Raw genomic sequence first — 15,189 nt, 5'->3', positions numbered from 1 at the left:
GAAGCTCATAGCACACCGTGTCCTGAAGAAAATTGACATTATTGGCTACCCTCTCCTCCTAGATATTCTACTTTCTGTAGTGTTTTGTTGTATTACTGTATTCTCCTTCTACTCATCTGAGAACTCCTCAATCTTCTGTTAGAGCTTCTTCTATATTCTGCCACCTTACTGTGGGTCCTCAGGGACATGATCTCTGTCTGTCTTCTGTCTCATTTCTCTCTTCTTCCCTCCACTGCCCTCATCTCCACAAGTGTTTAGTGTATCCAATGTGCCAGACACAATGCTAAATAAATGCTTGCTGACTGACTGTACACTCTCAGAGAGTTAATTAGGTCTCATGGGTTGAATGATAAGCTCTATATGGATGACTCCTAGATTTAGTTACTCCTAAGCTCTAAGTGGCACAGTGGATAGAGGCTGGTCCTGGAGCCAAGGGGACTTGAGTTAAAATCTCACCTCAGAAACATAATAGTTGTGTGACCCTGGGCAAGTCACTTAACCCCTACTGCCTTAAACATCAAGGGACACCTCCAGTAATCCTGATATTGCCACTGGACTGAGATGGCTCTGGAGGAGACAGTGAGGTTGGTGACCTTATACAGCCCTCCTTCACTTAAAATCCAATTTAGTACAAGTCATGACATACTCCAGATGTCAGGGTCCTCTTCGAGAATGAAGAACAAACAATAACAACTCCCACACTTATAACTACTCACTGGACATTTCAAACTGAATTTCTTTAAGCATTTCAAATTCATCAGGTCAAAAAAAAAACTCACTATGTTTCAGAGAAAACTTGGTCCTCTCCTTAACTTCTTCTGTTAAGGGTACCATAATCATTCTAGTCACCCAGTTCATAACCTTGACATCACCAAGAATTTTTCTGCTCTCCAATCAACTGTGTCAAGTCTCCAGAACATTTCTCACATTTAAACATAAACATCAGTTCATACCCCTATCAGCTCTCACCTACTATACTAACCTCATAGGTTATCTCTCCCCTATGCAATCCATTGTCCACATTACAATCCATACCACAGTAATACTTTAAAAACAGGGGTCCAGCCATATTATCTCCCTGTACAATATAATGCAATGGCTCACAATTACCTCTAGAATCAAAGACAAAAATCCTGGATGGCCTTAAAATCTTTCCTAAACTATTTTCAACATACCTTTCTGGACTCCTCATACAATGCTCTCTTCACATACTCTGTGGTCCAACCAAATCAGGCTTCTTGCTATATTTTTTATGCACAACAGTCCACCTATCTACTCCCTTCCTCATCATCACCTCTTAGAATCCCTAGCTGACTTCAAAGTTCTGTTTAAGCACCAACTTATAAAGTAGATTTTTCCTGAAGCCCATCCCCATACCCCAGCTTGCTATTAGTGCCATCTCTCCTCATTACCTTTTACTTATTTAATATATATTTACCTATGTATGAACTGTTTCCACAAACAGAATGTGAGTTCACTGAATGAAGGAACTATTTCATTTCTGCCTTTCTAACCAAGTACCAAGAAGAGTAAGGTACACAGAAGGCAATTTTTACTGATAAGAAAGCAAGGCAGACATACACAGGGCAGTCAGAGGCAACATTAACTTAAAGTACAAACTTGCCTGTAAAGAGCTGTAAAGGAGGATGGTAGAGAATATAAAATTTTTCAAGAGAAGGATTAAGGAAGAATTTTTTTAAAGTTCTAAATATTTTTATAAGAGATATGGAAGAAAGAATTAGAAAGGGAATTAACAGCTTGGAAGAAAAGATTTAAAAAACAAAAAACAAAACAAACAAAAACCCTGCCCAGACAACAACCTTCCTAAAAATTTCAACAAGAAATATTAAAACAGGTAAAATGGCTGAAAAAAAAAATAGAAGGAAAAAAAAAAGTATGTCATAGCAAAAACAACCAACCTAGAAAACAGACCAAAGAAAAAAAAATTAAGAATTTAAGAGTAAATGAATATCATGACCAAAAAAAAAAAAAAAAAGAGAGAGAGTCCCTGGTTAGTCTATTTCAAGAAATCTTACAAGGAAACAACTCAGAGCTCTTAGAACCAGAGGGCTAAGTGGAAGTAGAAAGAATCCACCAGTCACCTCCTATAAGAAACCACAAAATCAGAATTCTCACGAATATCAAAGCCAAAATCCTCAGCCTCCAGGTCAAAGAAAATATATTTAGAGGCCAGAGAGAAAGACCTGAAGTACCAACACACCAAAGTGAGGATCACACATAATTTGGTAGCCACTAATGAGTGGAAAACATGGAATACAATATTCCAAAAGGCAAAGGATATGGATTTAAAGTCCAGAGTAACTTACACAGCCAAACTGAATATAATATTTCCAGGGGAGGGGGGAAAGGGAGGGGAGGAAATGAACCTTTAATGATATAGAGGACTTCTCAACATTTCTTGCCAGAGCTGTCAAGAAGTTTCTGTTTTGTTCAAACACAAGAATGGAGAGAAGTATGAGACATGTGCACCCCCCATCATCATCATCATCATCATCATCATCACCACCACCACCACCACCACCACCATCATGAGTCATGGAGGGAGTCCAAAGACCTTGAAGAGGAATTCACAAGGAAGAAGGGGTAGGAAGGCTGGGGAAAAGTATCTCACATAATGAGGGTATACAAGTAGACATCTATACAAACAAGGAGGAGCAGGTTGGAGAGAGTAACTGACACTCCTTACTCTCATCTGTACTGGTCAAAAGAAATACATTCACACACACACACACACAAGGGTACAAAAATATATTTCACTAAATAGGAATACAGAAAAAATACATTTCACTCAAGTGGAAAATACATTTCCAATTATGAGAGGGAGGGTAGCTGGAGGATGGGGAGCGGAAAATGAGTCCTATGGAAAACAGATTCTAAGGCTGTACAAAAATATTTATGGCTCTTTTTGCAGTGGCAAACAATGGGAATCTGAGGGGGTACCAATCAATTGGGAAATGGATATACAATTTATGATATATGTGTGATGGAATATTACTGTGTTGAACTGGTTGTTTTGTTTTGTTTTGTTTTGTTTTGAGGCAATTGGGGTTAAGTGACTTGCCCAGGGTCACACAGCTAATAAGTGTTATGTGTCTGAGGCCAGATTTAAACTCAGGTCCTCCTGAATCCAGGGCCTATGGTATTTTATCCACTGCACCACCTAGCTGCCCCTGAATGGATTCTTTCACTGAATGGGACATTAAACTCATAATCTTTAAGGCTCCTTCCAACCCCAAGGCACTATGATTTGAAGCCTTTCATAACCTAGCCCCTTCTACCTTTCTAGTCTTTTTAAACCTTACTCTGTGCCACATATTCTTCAATCCAAGGACACCAGCCTCTTTGATGGACCATGAAAAAGGGTTTTCATCTCTTGGCTCAAGCTTTCCACCATCCCTGGAATGCTCTCCCTTCTAACCTTTGCCTACTGAGTTGTTTGGCTTTCTTTGAATTTTTTTTTTCTTTAGTACTTTTACATATAAAAACAATTTTGTCATCTATTTTGAAAACTTTTGAGTTCCAAATAGAATAGTGTTTTAAATGCACAAAATAAAATTATATTTCAAAGATCAATTATATTAAAAAATATTTACCAAAAAAAAATTTTTTTTAATTTCTTAGAGTTCAGGTTAAGAAGCCCTACCATAGGGCTTCTAAATGAGATCTGCCTAACAATCCATTTTGGGAATCCAGACTACAGCATGTGGTTACATGGGTTACATGGGTAAGATTAATGAAATGGGACTAGAACAGATGAGGATAAGTAAAAACTGAATTTATTAAACTATGTAGTATTTTCAATGATCACAAGTTGCTCCCTACCAACTCAAAGTCCTCTCTGCTCAAAGCTTTTCTTAAAACACTAATAAACTTCCTAGTGATGCTGCAAATCCTGAGAGTACTATGCCTTCAAAATAGTCACAACTGTAGATAACAGACAAACAACTGAAAGATGTGTGATGGATTGAAGTTATAGTTAGTAGCTTACCAACAATAACTTGCCCAAAAGGAATGAAAGACAAGATAGCATCCCAGAAACATATCATCATAAAAGGATGTGTTTTGGTCATGTAAGGAAAGAATAGGAAAAGATGGACAAATGCAACACAATAGCAACCACAAAACCTATAGAGGTAGGGCTCAAGAGCACTTGATAGATCTCCCCATGCAAGATTTATGGGGAAATACACACCAGATAAGAAAGTACATGGAGGTTTTGATCCCTGAGATGCTTTATACGCTGATGGCCTCCAGGAGTATAAACTTTGAAGATCTTTATATGAATGAATGCTAAAAAATGAATGACACTAGGTAAGAATTGAGTCTCTTATATGCAAATGTATTAGTCTCCAAATGTAACCTAGTTGTCCATGTTAGCTGGAAATTTTAATCAAGCATCTAAAAATAAGTAGTTTGATTCAAAGATTGGAAGAGAAAAAAAAATAAACATTGAAGTTTTATTTACCTATGTAATATTTCATTTCAGTGTCATGTTTGTTCATAAGCTCAAGAAGTCGCACTTCAATCTGGGCTTGATTTAAAAAAGCCTTCTTGTTCTTAATAATTTTAATGGCAACCCACTCCTGCTCCACACGATCATATGCCTTTACAACCTAAAAAAGCAAAAAGAATAATTATGTAGCTATATTTATACTTTATTCATGAAAAAGGCTTCACAATTCTAATTAAACACATACAGAAAAATACATCTCATAGTCAACTATATCATTAGTGCTAGGAGAGGCCTCATCTAGTCTACCTCCCTCATTTTATAAATACAGAAAAGAAGGCCCAGAAATTAAGTGGTCACACAGCTGCCAGAATCCAGGTTCTCCTTCTTCCTAGTTATGATCTTTTTGCTACACCTTAGTTACCCCTTTATTTTCCAGTGTTTTAATATTGGTTTTATTATTAACTATACATAATTTTCCAAATTTTCCATTTTATAAAACTCTTCTTAATTGAAGAAATGAAGTGTCAGCTTTATTTCAACATTTCATGATCTTTCTTTCACATGATCTTTTAGGGGATCACATTTTGTAGACTATTAAAGACATCAAACAACTTTAACTTGCAGATCATTTTGCCTTTTTGAAACAAAAAAGGCAACTAAAGGATTCAAATGGGTACAACTGCATTCATTTCACTGAACACCTTGAGTTCCCAGAACCACAAGCTTTTAATACTATTTGGATTCTTTAAAAATCATTAATACTTCTCATTTAGAGTACCATACTAACTCTCACCCTGCTCCCTGCAATTATTTTCAGTCGGAACAAATAAAAAAGGAGAAAAAAACTTTATCCAAGAACAACTTTTAAAACTAAATTAATAAAAAATAAAAATGCTTCAGTAATCAGAAATACTTTAAACACATACAGGATTAGATGTGATCTGTTTTTGCTTTTTGTTTTACTTTTTATTGAATTTTATTCCTTCCCCAATTATATGTAAAAACAATTTTAACATCTATTTTAAAACTGTGTTCCAAATTCTCTTCCTCCATCCCTACCCACACCTCCCACCATTAAGAACACAAGCAATGCAATATAAGTTATACATGTAGTCATGCAAAACATTTCCACATTAGTCAGGTTGTGAAAGAAAACAGACAAAAAAAGTAAGGAAAAAAAACTTAAAAAACATGCTTCAATCTATATTCAGACACCACTATTTCTTTCTTTGGAGATGGGCTGCATTTTTCATAAGTCCTTTGGAGCTGTCTTGGATCACTGCATTGCTGAGAATAGCCAAGTCATTGTATATAGCACATCTCATTTTGCATCAGCTCATGTAAGTCTTTCCAAGTTTTTCTGGGAGCATTGTGCTCATCATTTTTCTTTCTTTCTTTCTTTTTTTTGGTGGGGCAATGAGGGTTAAGTGACTTGCCCAGGGTCACACAGCTATTAAGTGCCAAGTGTCCGAGGCCAAATTTGAACTCAGGTCCCCCTGAATCCAGGGCCAGTGCTTTATCCACTGCACTACCTAGCTGACCTCTGCTCATTTCTTACAGCACAATAGTGTTCCATCATAATCTCATTCCACAATTTGTTCAGCTATTCCCCAATTGATGGGCATCTCCTCAATTTCAAATTCTTTGCACCAGAAAAGGGCTGCCATAAATATTTTTCATACATATAGGTTCTTTAACTTTTTGTTTCTTATCTCTTTTTGAATAATGTCCTAGCAGTGGTATTACTAAGTCAAAGAGAATGCAGGGTTTTATAGCCCTTTAGACATAGTTCCAAATTGCTCTACAGAATGTTTGAATCAGTTTACAACTCCACCAAAAGTGCATTAATGTCTCATTTTCCCTATATCCCCTACAACATTTGTCATTTCCCTCTGCTATACTATTATCCAACTCAATAGGTATGAGGTAGTATCCCAGAATTGTTTTGACTTACATCTTTCTAATCAATAATAAGAGCATTTGTTTTCACATGGCTATAGATTACACAGCTTTATTTCATCTGAAAACTTCATATATTTTGATCATGTATCAATTGGTGAATGGCTCCTATTTTACTAAATTTGACTAATTTCTCTATGTGTGAGAAATGAGACCTTTAACAGACAAACTTCTTTCAAAATTTTTTCAGTTACTACAGCTAACTGAATTTCCCTCCATCCTACTCCCTCCCCATGTCACTTACTCTATTCTCTATGTCCTTTCACCCTTTCAATCCTCAAAGGTGGTTTGCTTCTGACTGCCCCCTCCCCCAATCTGCCCTCCCTTCAATCATCCCCCCACACCCGTTATCCTCTTCCTCTCCTACTTTCCTGCATATTAAGATAGATTACTATACCCAATTGAATGTGTATGTTATTCCCTCTTTGAGCCAATTCTGATGAGAGTAAGGTTCACTCACTCCCCAGCACCTCCCCCTTCTTCCCCTCCACTGTAAAAGCTTTTTCTTGTTTCTTTTATGTGAGATATTTTACTACATTCCACCTCTCCCTTTCCCTTTCTCCCAGTGCATTCCTCTCATCCATTAATTTTTTTTTAAGATATTATCCCTTCATATTCAACTCACACCTGTGCCCTCTGTCAAAATATACTTCATCCACCTGCCCTAATAATGAGAAAGTTGTTATGGCTTACAAGTAACATCTTTCCATGTATGAATGTAAACAGTTTAACCTTTTAGTATCCCTTATGAATTCTTTTTCCTATTTACCTTTTCATGCTTCTCTAGAGTCTTGTATTTGAAAGTCACATTTTCTATTCACCTCAGGTCTTTTCATTAAGAATTCTTGAAAGTCCTCTCTTTCATTGAATTCCTATTTTTCCCCCTGAAGGATTATAAACAGTTTTTCTGGCTAGATGATCCACGGTTGTTTTCCCAGTTCCTTTGCTCTACAGAATATCATATTCCAAACCCTTTGATCCTTTAAGGAAGAAGCTACTAAATCATGTGTTGTCCTGACTGTGGTTACACAGTATTCGAATTGTTTCTTTCTGGCTGCTTGCAGTATTTTCTCCTTGACTTAGCAGCTCTGTAATTTGGCTATAATATTCTTGGGAGTTTTCATTTTAGGATCTCTTTCATGAGGTGATTGGTGGACTTCATTCAATTTATATTTTACCTTCTGCTTCTAGAATATCAGGGCAATTTCCCCAGACAATTTCTTGGAAGATGATGTCTCAGCTCTTTTTCTGATCAAAGTTTTCAGGTGGTCCAATAATTTTTAAATTCTCTCTTCTGGGTCTATTTTCCAGGTCAGTTGCTTTTTCCAATGAGATATTTCACACTGACTTCTATTTTTTCATTCTTTTGGTTTTGCTTTATTGTGTCTTGATTTCTCACAAAGTCATCAGCTTCCATTTGCTCATTCCTAATTTTTAAGGAATTATTTTCTTCAGAGAGCTTTTGTACCTCCTTTTCCATGTGGCTAATTCAGCTTTTCAAGGCATTCTTTTCCTCACTGGCTTTTTGTACCCATTCTACCATTTGGCCTGGTCTGTTTTTTAAGGTGTTATTTTCTTCAGTATTTTTTTTGTGTCTCCTTTACCAAGCTGTTGACTTTTTTTTCATGATTTTCTTGTATCACTCTCATTTCTCTTTTCATTTTTACCTCTACCTCTCTTACTTTATTTTCAAAGTCCTTTTTGAACACTCCTATGGCCTGAGACCAATTCATATTTTTCTTGGAAGCTTTGGATGTAAGAGTTCTTACTTTGTTATCTTCTTCTGAGAGTGTGTTTTGATCTTTCTTGTCACCATAGAAACTTTCTAGGGTCAGCATTTTTTTTTTCTGTTTGCTCAGTTTCCCAGCCTATTTCTTGACTTTTAACTCTTTGTTAAAGTGGACACTGCTTCTAGGGTAAAGGCTGTACTGTCATAAGCTTTAGGGATTTGTACAACTGTTTTCAGAAGTACTTCTAGGAATTTGTAAGTTTTTAGTTCTTCCAAATCTCTCCTTAAAGGAGAGGCATGTTTACTACTCTCCTGGCCTATGTTCCGGTCTGCAAGCAACCACAGGCCTGATTTTCTGCCCTGGAACTATGAACAGAATCCTATTCCACTGTGGCTGCAAGCTCTTGTGTGCTTGTGCTCCTCCCCTGCCTGGGACCACCATGCCACCCAAGACTGTGACCTGGATCTGAGTACGGGCAAAACAACAGAGTCCCATCTCAGTGCTGGCAAAGAGATCCCTATAATCTCCTTCTGGCCAATTGTTCAATCCCCTTACCTTCTGTGTGTTGAGTTCCAGAAGCAGTTGCTGGTACAGCTGATTCAGAGGCTCCCAAAGCCTGCTCCTGGTTTGCTGGGGCTGTGGCTGGGTCTGAGCTGGGTCTGCACTGGCGCAGCCTGCACTCCACTCTCACCCCAGTACAACAGACCTTTCCTGCCAACCTTCTAAGTTGTCTTTGGCTGGAAAATGATTTCACCCTGTCTTTTTGTGGGTTCTGGTGCTCCAGGAATTGTCTTATGGCATTATTTTTAGGTATTTGGAGGGGTCTTGTGGAGAGCTCAGGCAAGTCACTGCCTTTCCTCCACCATCTTGGCTCCACCCTAGATTTGATCTTCTTGAATGAAAGAGGCAGATCTAGGAGTAGTAAGTAGAACTTGCCAAGAGGCTGATTTAGGTTTAAAAGAAAGGAAAAGCTTTCTAACAATTAAAGCCATCAAAAATTGGAAAGTGCTGCCTCAAGTAATAGTAGGTTTCTCCCTCATTTGAGATCTTTAAATGAAGATGATCATTTCCTAAGAATGATATACAAGGAATTTTCAGTTAAGTCCAGATTAACCTAAATGATTCCATGAAGTTTCTTCTAACTCCATAAGTCTGTTAACTCTGGTACACATACCTAACATTGAAAGTTATGTATTTGCTAAAATTCAGTGACTGAGTTAAAAGTCTAAAATGTTACACTTCTATATAAACTATCAACCAACATTTCTCCAGTTTATCTTGCTCCTCACTATACCAATGTGTCAAAAGTGATATTCAGAAAGCACACACCTCAACACCTCAACTTCCCCTCTGCTCAACTCCAATCATTCCCAAATACCTCCAGGATAAAACAGAAAATCCTGTTTGGCTTTTAAAACTTTTCACAACCTGGCCTCTCCCTAACTTTGCAGTTTTCTTCCACTTTATATCCCTTCATCTACTCTGCAATCAAATTACACTAGACTCCTTGATGTTCAATTCACATGACACTCCTCCCCACTCTGGAATATTCCCTACTTGTTTTTACTCCATGGCTTCCACCAAGGCTCAGCTCAAACCCTACCTTCTGCAGAAGGGCCCTTCCTAGTTTTCTTCCCCAACCCAAACTGTTCTGAAATGACCTTGTTTACATTGTATGTACATAGTTGTTTGCATGTTATCTCCCCTCACCATGTTTTTGGCTTTATTTGTATCCTCAGCTCTTAGCCAATTGCAGGTAAATGGTAATTACTTAAATACTTGGTAATGATGATGGTCATTACAAGAGGCATTTCTTCCTCCCATTCCTATGCTTATGCATTAAACATCCTCCATACATGGAATACACTCCTTCCTCACCTATCTCAAAGAAGCCCTCACTTTCTTCAAGTACCATCTTCCAAATGATGCCTTTGCTGATCTCAACTTCTAGTGCCCCACTTTTCTGCCTTTTATCTAACCACTTTGTATATATTTGCTAGTTATTCTATATACATTTTTGGGCGGGGCAATGAGGGTTAAGTGACTTGCCCAAGGTCACCCAGCGAGTAGTAAGTGTCAGATTTGACACTAAGGCCAGATTTGAACTCAGATCCTCCTGAATCCAGGTCTAGTGTATTATCCACTGCACCACCTAGCTGCCTCCGAACACATGTTATCTTTGTCAATAGAACATAAATTTGAGCAAATGGACCTTCATATTTTATCTTCACATACCCCAAATCTAGTACATTGCCTGCTACAGAGTACACATTTAATAAATGCTTAATGGTTGACTGATACCAAATTCACTTAAAAGAACAAAGGAGCCAAAAATTATGACTATTTTGTAGGAAAACATCTAATCACTTGTATACCCAAAAGCAGTTTGGACTAATAATATTAAATATTATATTCATTAGGATAACAGAATTTAAAGAGAATTTGTGTAAGAAATATACATACATACATACACACACAGAGACACAGAAAAAGAAAACTAACATCTAGACAAACTAAGTTGCATGTCCAAGGTTAGACCTACATAAAAACAAGAGCTAGCTTTTCCTTAACCCACTGAAACTTTTTTGGTTGTTGTTAAAGGCTTATTTATTACAATAGTCTTCTTTGTGGCTCTTAATTCACTGGACATTCTCTAGCACCACTATCAATATGATCAATAACATAATGAGGATATATATATATATTCATATATACATATATGTGTATATAAAATAAAATGTGTATATATAAATGTGTGTGTGTGTATGTGTGTGTCTATAAATAAAAATAAAAATCAATGTTGCAGAGGTTTGGGCTGGCCCAAGTAACTCTTCAATCATTCCAGATAGATCTATTACCAGTGATCAGTGCCTAATCTGTCAATCAATGTTAATAATTTCATTGATACTGACATTTCTACTCCATTTAATATTTTTCTGATTCTTTCAGATGATTAAGGTTGTTATAGAAGTCACAGTCTCAATCTGGGCCTATCTGTCCTGAATGGCAAATTTCACTGTGCTTTACAGTCTTTTTTAGTCACTAGCTGCCTTAGCAATATCACCACCAAACTTTTGCAAAGACAAACCCAATGGATCAATATGGAGGGCCAAAGCAAATGTGGTACTAATGTCACCACCAATGTCTCTTTAAAATATACCTTTTATTTAATCAGAGTATAACTTAGGCAGCATGGCAGTGATGAACAAGGAGGCCCAGTATAAACATCATGGGAGTTTCTAGTATCAGATAAGATTTGAAATAACTGGAAAAGACTGCACCTTTATCACTTATAGGAAACAATTTCTTTTTATAACATGCCAGAGGCAGGTAAAGAAAGTATTAATATTGCCATTTTTAGATGGGGAAACTGGGGGTACAATATGTCCAAAATCACATAGGTGATGGCAAAGGCCTTAAAGTGAAGGTTCGTGGATAGAGCTTTGATCATCACTGAGGAAAAGAAAGCTGGCCAAAGTAGTATTGCATTACATCCGGAACAATCCATGTGGCTAGCGAAGAAAAGTGATAGTACCTGGAAATTGACAGTAGATTACTAAGAGCTGAATAAAGTTATTGAGGCAATTGTTGAAGCCATTCCTGAACCTGTCAATGCATTGGACCAGATAGCCCAGTCCCCAGTGTTGGAGTCACTGATTTCACCAAGGCCTTCTACATTCTCATGACTGGGTACAGTCAGGGTCAATTGCTTGCTCTTATGTGGGAAAAATTCAGTATACTTTCACCATCCTTTCTCCAGATTATTTGACTTCCTCATATTGCTGGTTTAGTGAGCAGAAATCTGAAAGACACACTACTTCCCGAGAGTACTAACTTCTACAATCACATTAATGATGTAGTGTTGAATGGCATGTGTGAGGCCTTGGTGGCAAAGGGCATTTAATCAAATAGTGGCTCAAGCAAAGAGTGAAGATTAACCCCCAAAATATTCAAGACCCAGATCATTCAAATGCTTCTCCATTAATTAAAAAGAGACTAATAGATACTAGAGAGTTAATGGATACTTCAGGTTTTGGAGAATGTCTATTTCCTATATGGATATTTTGATAAACTCTTATTTACTGAGTTACTCACAAATCTACCTCTGTTGAGTAAGGAACAGACAACAGACTTATAAGATTGAAAGTAGGCTGAGTCTTTCTTATATGGTCCTTATGATTTTGTGAGGTCTATCTCCTTGGAGACTTAAGATTATAAGGATAAGATTGAGTGGAGGGTTTTGTTGTTTTTCTGGACACGAAAATACTATTGGGTCTTATGGAACCATAAGCTCCCTGACACAGTCACTCAATATATAACATTTGAAAAACAATTACTTACCTACTATTGGATCATGGATTAACTGACTGGTTGATGCAGCCAATACTATTGCACTTCATCCAGAGGTGCCCATTATGAATGAGAGGAGTAATACAAGATAAGTTGTTATGTTGCCAGAGATTTAAGACTTCTAGTCCCTACTCCAATTCCTTGCTTTCCCAATGGTCCTTAGACCTAAGTACTGAGGAACATGGTTTTAACTGATTTATAGATGGTTCTGCTCATTATGAGAAAGAAAAATACAGCTAGATCTTGGCAGCCAAGAATCCAATAGCCAAGGACAACTTTAGGGATATGAGTCAGGGCAAATCATTCAAATGGAGTGAATTGCTAGCTGAACAGATATAATATGTAAGAGAGTCTTGGAGGATGAGGCACATATGGTTTTTATTTAAACTGATTCCCAGGCAGTGGTGTTGGCTGGGTGGTCAATGACTATACAATGAGGGGAAAACAGGCTTGGGGTAAGAACTGATGGCAGAATTTTGCTGATGCCTTCCACAGCATATAGTTTTGAGCACTGTGTTCTCACACATGAAGAGACTGGGGACCAGGTCCAACATTTAGATGAACACAGGAACATTATGCTACTTTCTAGTATGTGAGGGGACCACATAATCCTCTTAATCAAGGTAATACAGGCATTTCTTCACAGTGCCAGAGCGATCCCATGTACCAGGTAGAATAGAGAACACTGCATGTGTAGTGGCATGGGGTTAAGCCCTACTATTAAATAGGGCTTGAAGCAAGTTGCGTGCAAGTGACCTATGATTTCTAAGCTATTTTAATTCAGATTATTAAGACTTGTAATGGGGTATAAGGACAATATGGAAGGTATCATCAACTCTTCAGTAGAGCAAAGATTCTACTGAATGGAAAGGAGCTGATACCAGGCTTCATCATGGTGACAGGCACTATACTAAGCACTGGGGATACAAAGAAGTAAAAAACAGGTCCTGCCCTCAAGAAACTCACAGTTTAATGGAAGAAATAATATGAACATAACAACATACAAAGAAGCTATATACAGGATAAACAGGGGGGAAAAATCAACAGAGTAAAGGCTTTGGGATTAAAAGGGATCTAGAAAAGCGGTGTAGAAGGTGGGATTTTACCTGGGTTTTAAATAAAGCCAGGAGGCAGAAATGAGAATTGCATTTCAAACACAAAGGACAACAAATGAAAATGCCCAGAATCAAGAAATAAGAGTGTCTTATGCCAGACAGTTAAAAGTAAAAAAGCTTCGAGCCCAGAGGTCTGAAAAGATGGTGGTACTGATCAAGTGTCTTTCTCCTTCATTCCAGGCCCACCCTAGTTATTCATAGGGAAAAGGAGTTGGTGATCAAAATTTTAAAAAGGCTTTTAAAAGTTAAGAACTGCTGAGGCTATTTCCAGAGCTTCAAATCCCTGCAAATTTACTTCCTAACTAAATAGGGGAATCCCTTTTTATATTTGTGTTTCACTTTATTGTAATTCTTAAGTAGTAAAGTAGTTTTCAATTTGATTTTTACCACCGACGAATATTTGTTATTTCTTAAACCTTGAATCCATCAGACTGGCTAATTTTAGATCTGGTCTCCCATAAGAATGAATGATTATTTTCTGTTACATTGGAGAATGCTTCTTCTAAACACATCAGGTTAGATGACCTTGAGCATCCCTAACAACTTGAGTTTCTATGATTCTGTGACAGTAAGCTCTGCAGTAGGACTCAATTCTAACTTACTACCAAAGCTCTTTAAACTCAGGCACTCAGCTTCAAATCTAGTTCTTTTGACTAAACTATGCTGCCATCTTTCATGTTCTTTTACCCCCTGATCTAAAGGTTAACTTAGATCCAGATAGAAACTAAATGGTAGGGTTGGCACCCTTTAACTGTATAAACAAATTCCAAAGCTATGAATTAAACCATTTATGAAAAGTAAGCCACCAAAATCAAGGGAAATAAAAGTGATACTTTTAAAAGAAAATTTTCTAATAAAAAATTATGAAAAGTTCCATTTTCAGAGGTTTTAAAAGATATTAAAAGCTTACCATTCTTTGTCCTAACTTTAGTCTAATTCCAGTTAAATGATGTTAAAAATGATAATGTAATGATGGAAGCTTAAGTATAAAATAAGTTCAGAGCTAGGCAACAACTATTTGACTGTGAAAAGCAGTAAAGAAAAATTCTTTTTAAGATCACACTTAAAACCTTTTACTTCTTTCCAATTTGTAAATCATTTCAGTAAGACACAAAGTATCTCACAAATATAATTTGTTATGGAAGATAGTCTTATTAAAGTAGCATATGAAACTAGATACAAAGAAAAGTACAAGTTACATTCACATAACATGCTTTAAGTAGAAAAAAAGGTAAGTATTTTACATTTATTTTTATTCCTTTTTTTCTAATCAATCTCAAATCCATAAATCAAGTCCACTCTACAAAGGGATGGTTTAAAGAAAGCAAGAAACTGCTAGATTTAAATTAATGTATAGTCTTTCATCAGAACAATGACTCAAAGAATCACAAATACAGTGAATGTGTGTTCAAATGCCATTAACTTATCCACTAAAGACTCTGATAGCAAGATGGGTTTTTGGAGAAAAAGGAAAAGTTAAGAAAAATTAAATTAGGTAAAACCTCATTACTGGGAATGTAGGAATACTAGAAATAAAATATGAAGAAATGAAAATGTAATT

The 15,189-nt window shown here is 36.8% G+C and overlaps 1 protein-coding gene across 1 annotated transcript in view; it reads right to left on the bottom strand.

Moving 5' to 3' along the window:
* DYRK1A (dual specificity tyrosine phosphorylation regulated kinase 1A) overlaps window positions 1-15,189 on the bottom strand; it is a 216,351-nt gene that overhangs the window by 33,532 nt on the left and 167,630 nt on the right. The window contains 1 exon segment of the mRNA XM_043992698.1: window positions 4,487-4,634. Coding sequence (XP_043848633.1) covers window positions 4,487-4,634 — 148 coding nt within the window.

The sequence above is a fragment of the Dromiciops gliroides genome, chromosome 3, assembly GCF_019393635.1.
Source record: "Dromiciops gliroides isolate mDroGli1 chromosome 3, mDroGli1.pri, whole genome shotgun sequence".
Classification (NCBI taxonomy): Eukaryota; Metazoa; Chordata; class Mammalia; order Microbiotheria; family Microbiotheriidae; genus Dromiciops; species Dromiciops gliroides.
This window is presented reverse-complemented; position numbering and strand designations above follow the sequence as displayed.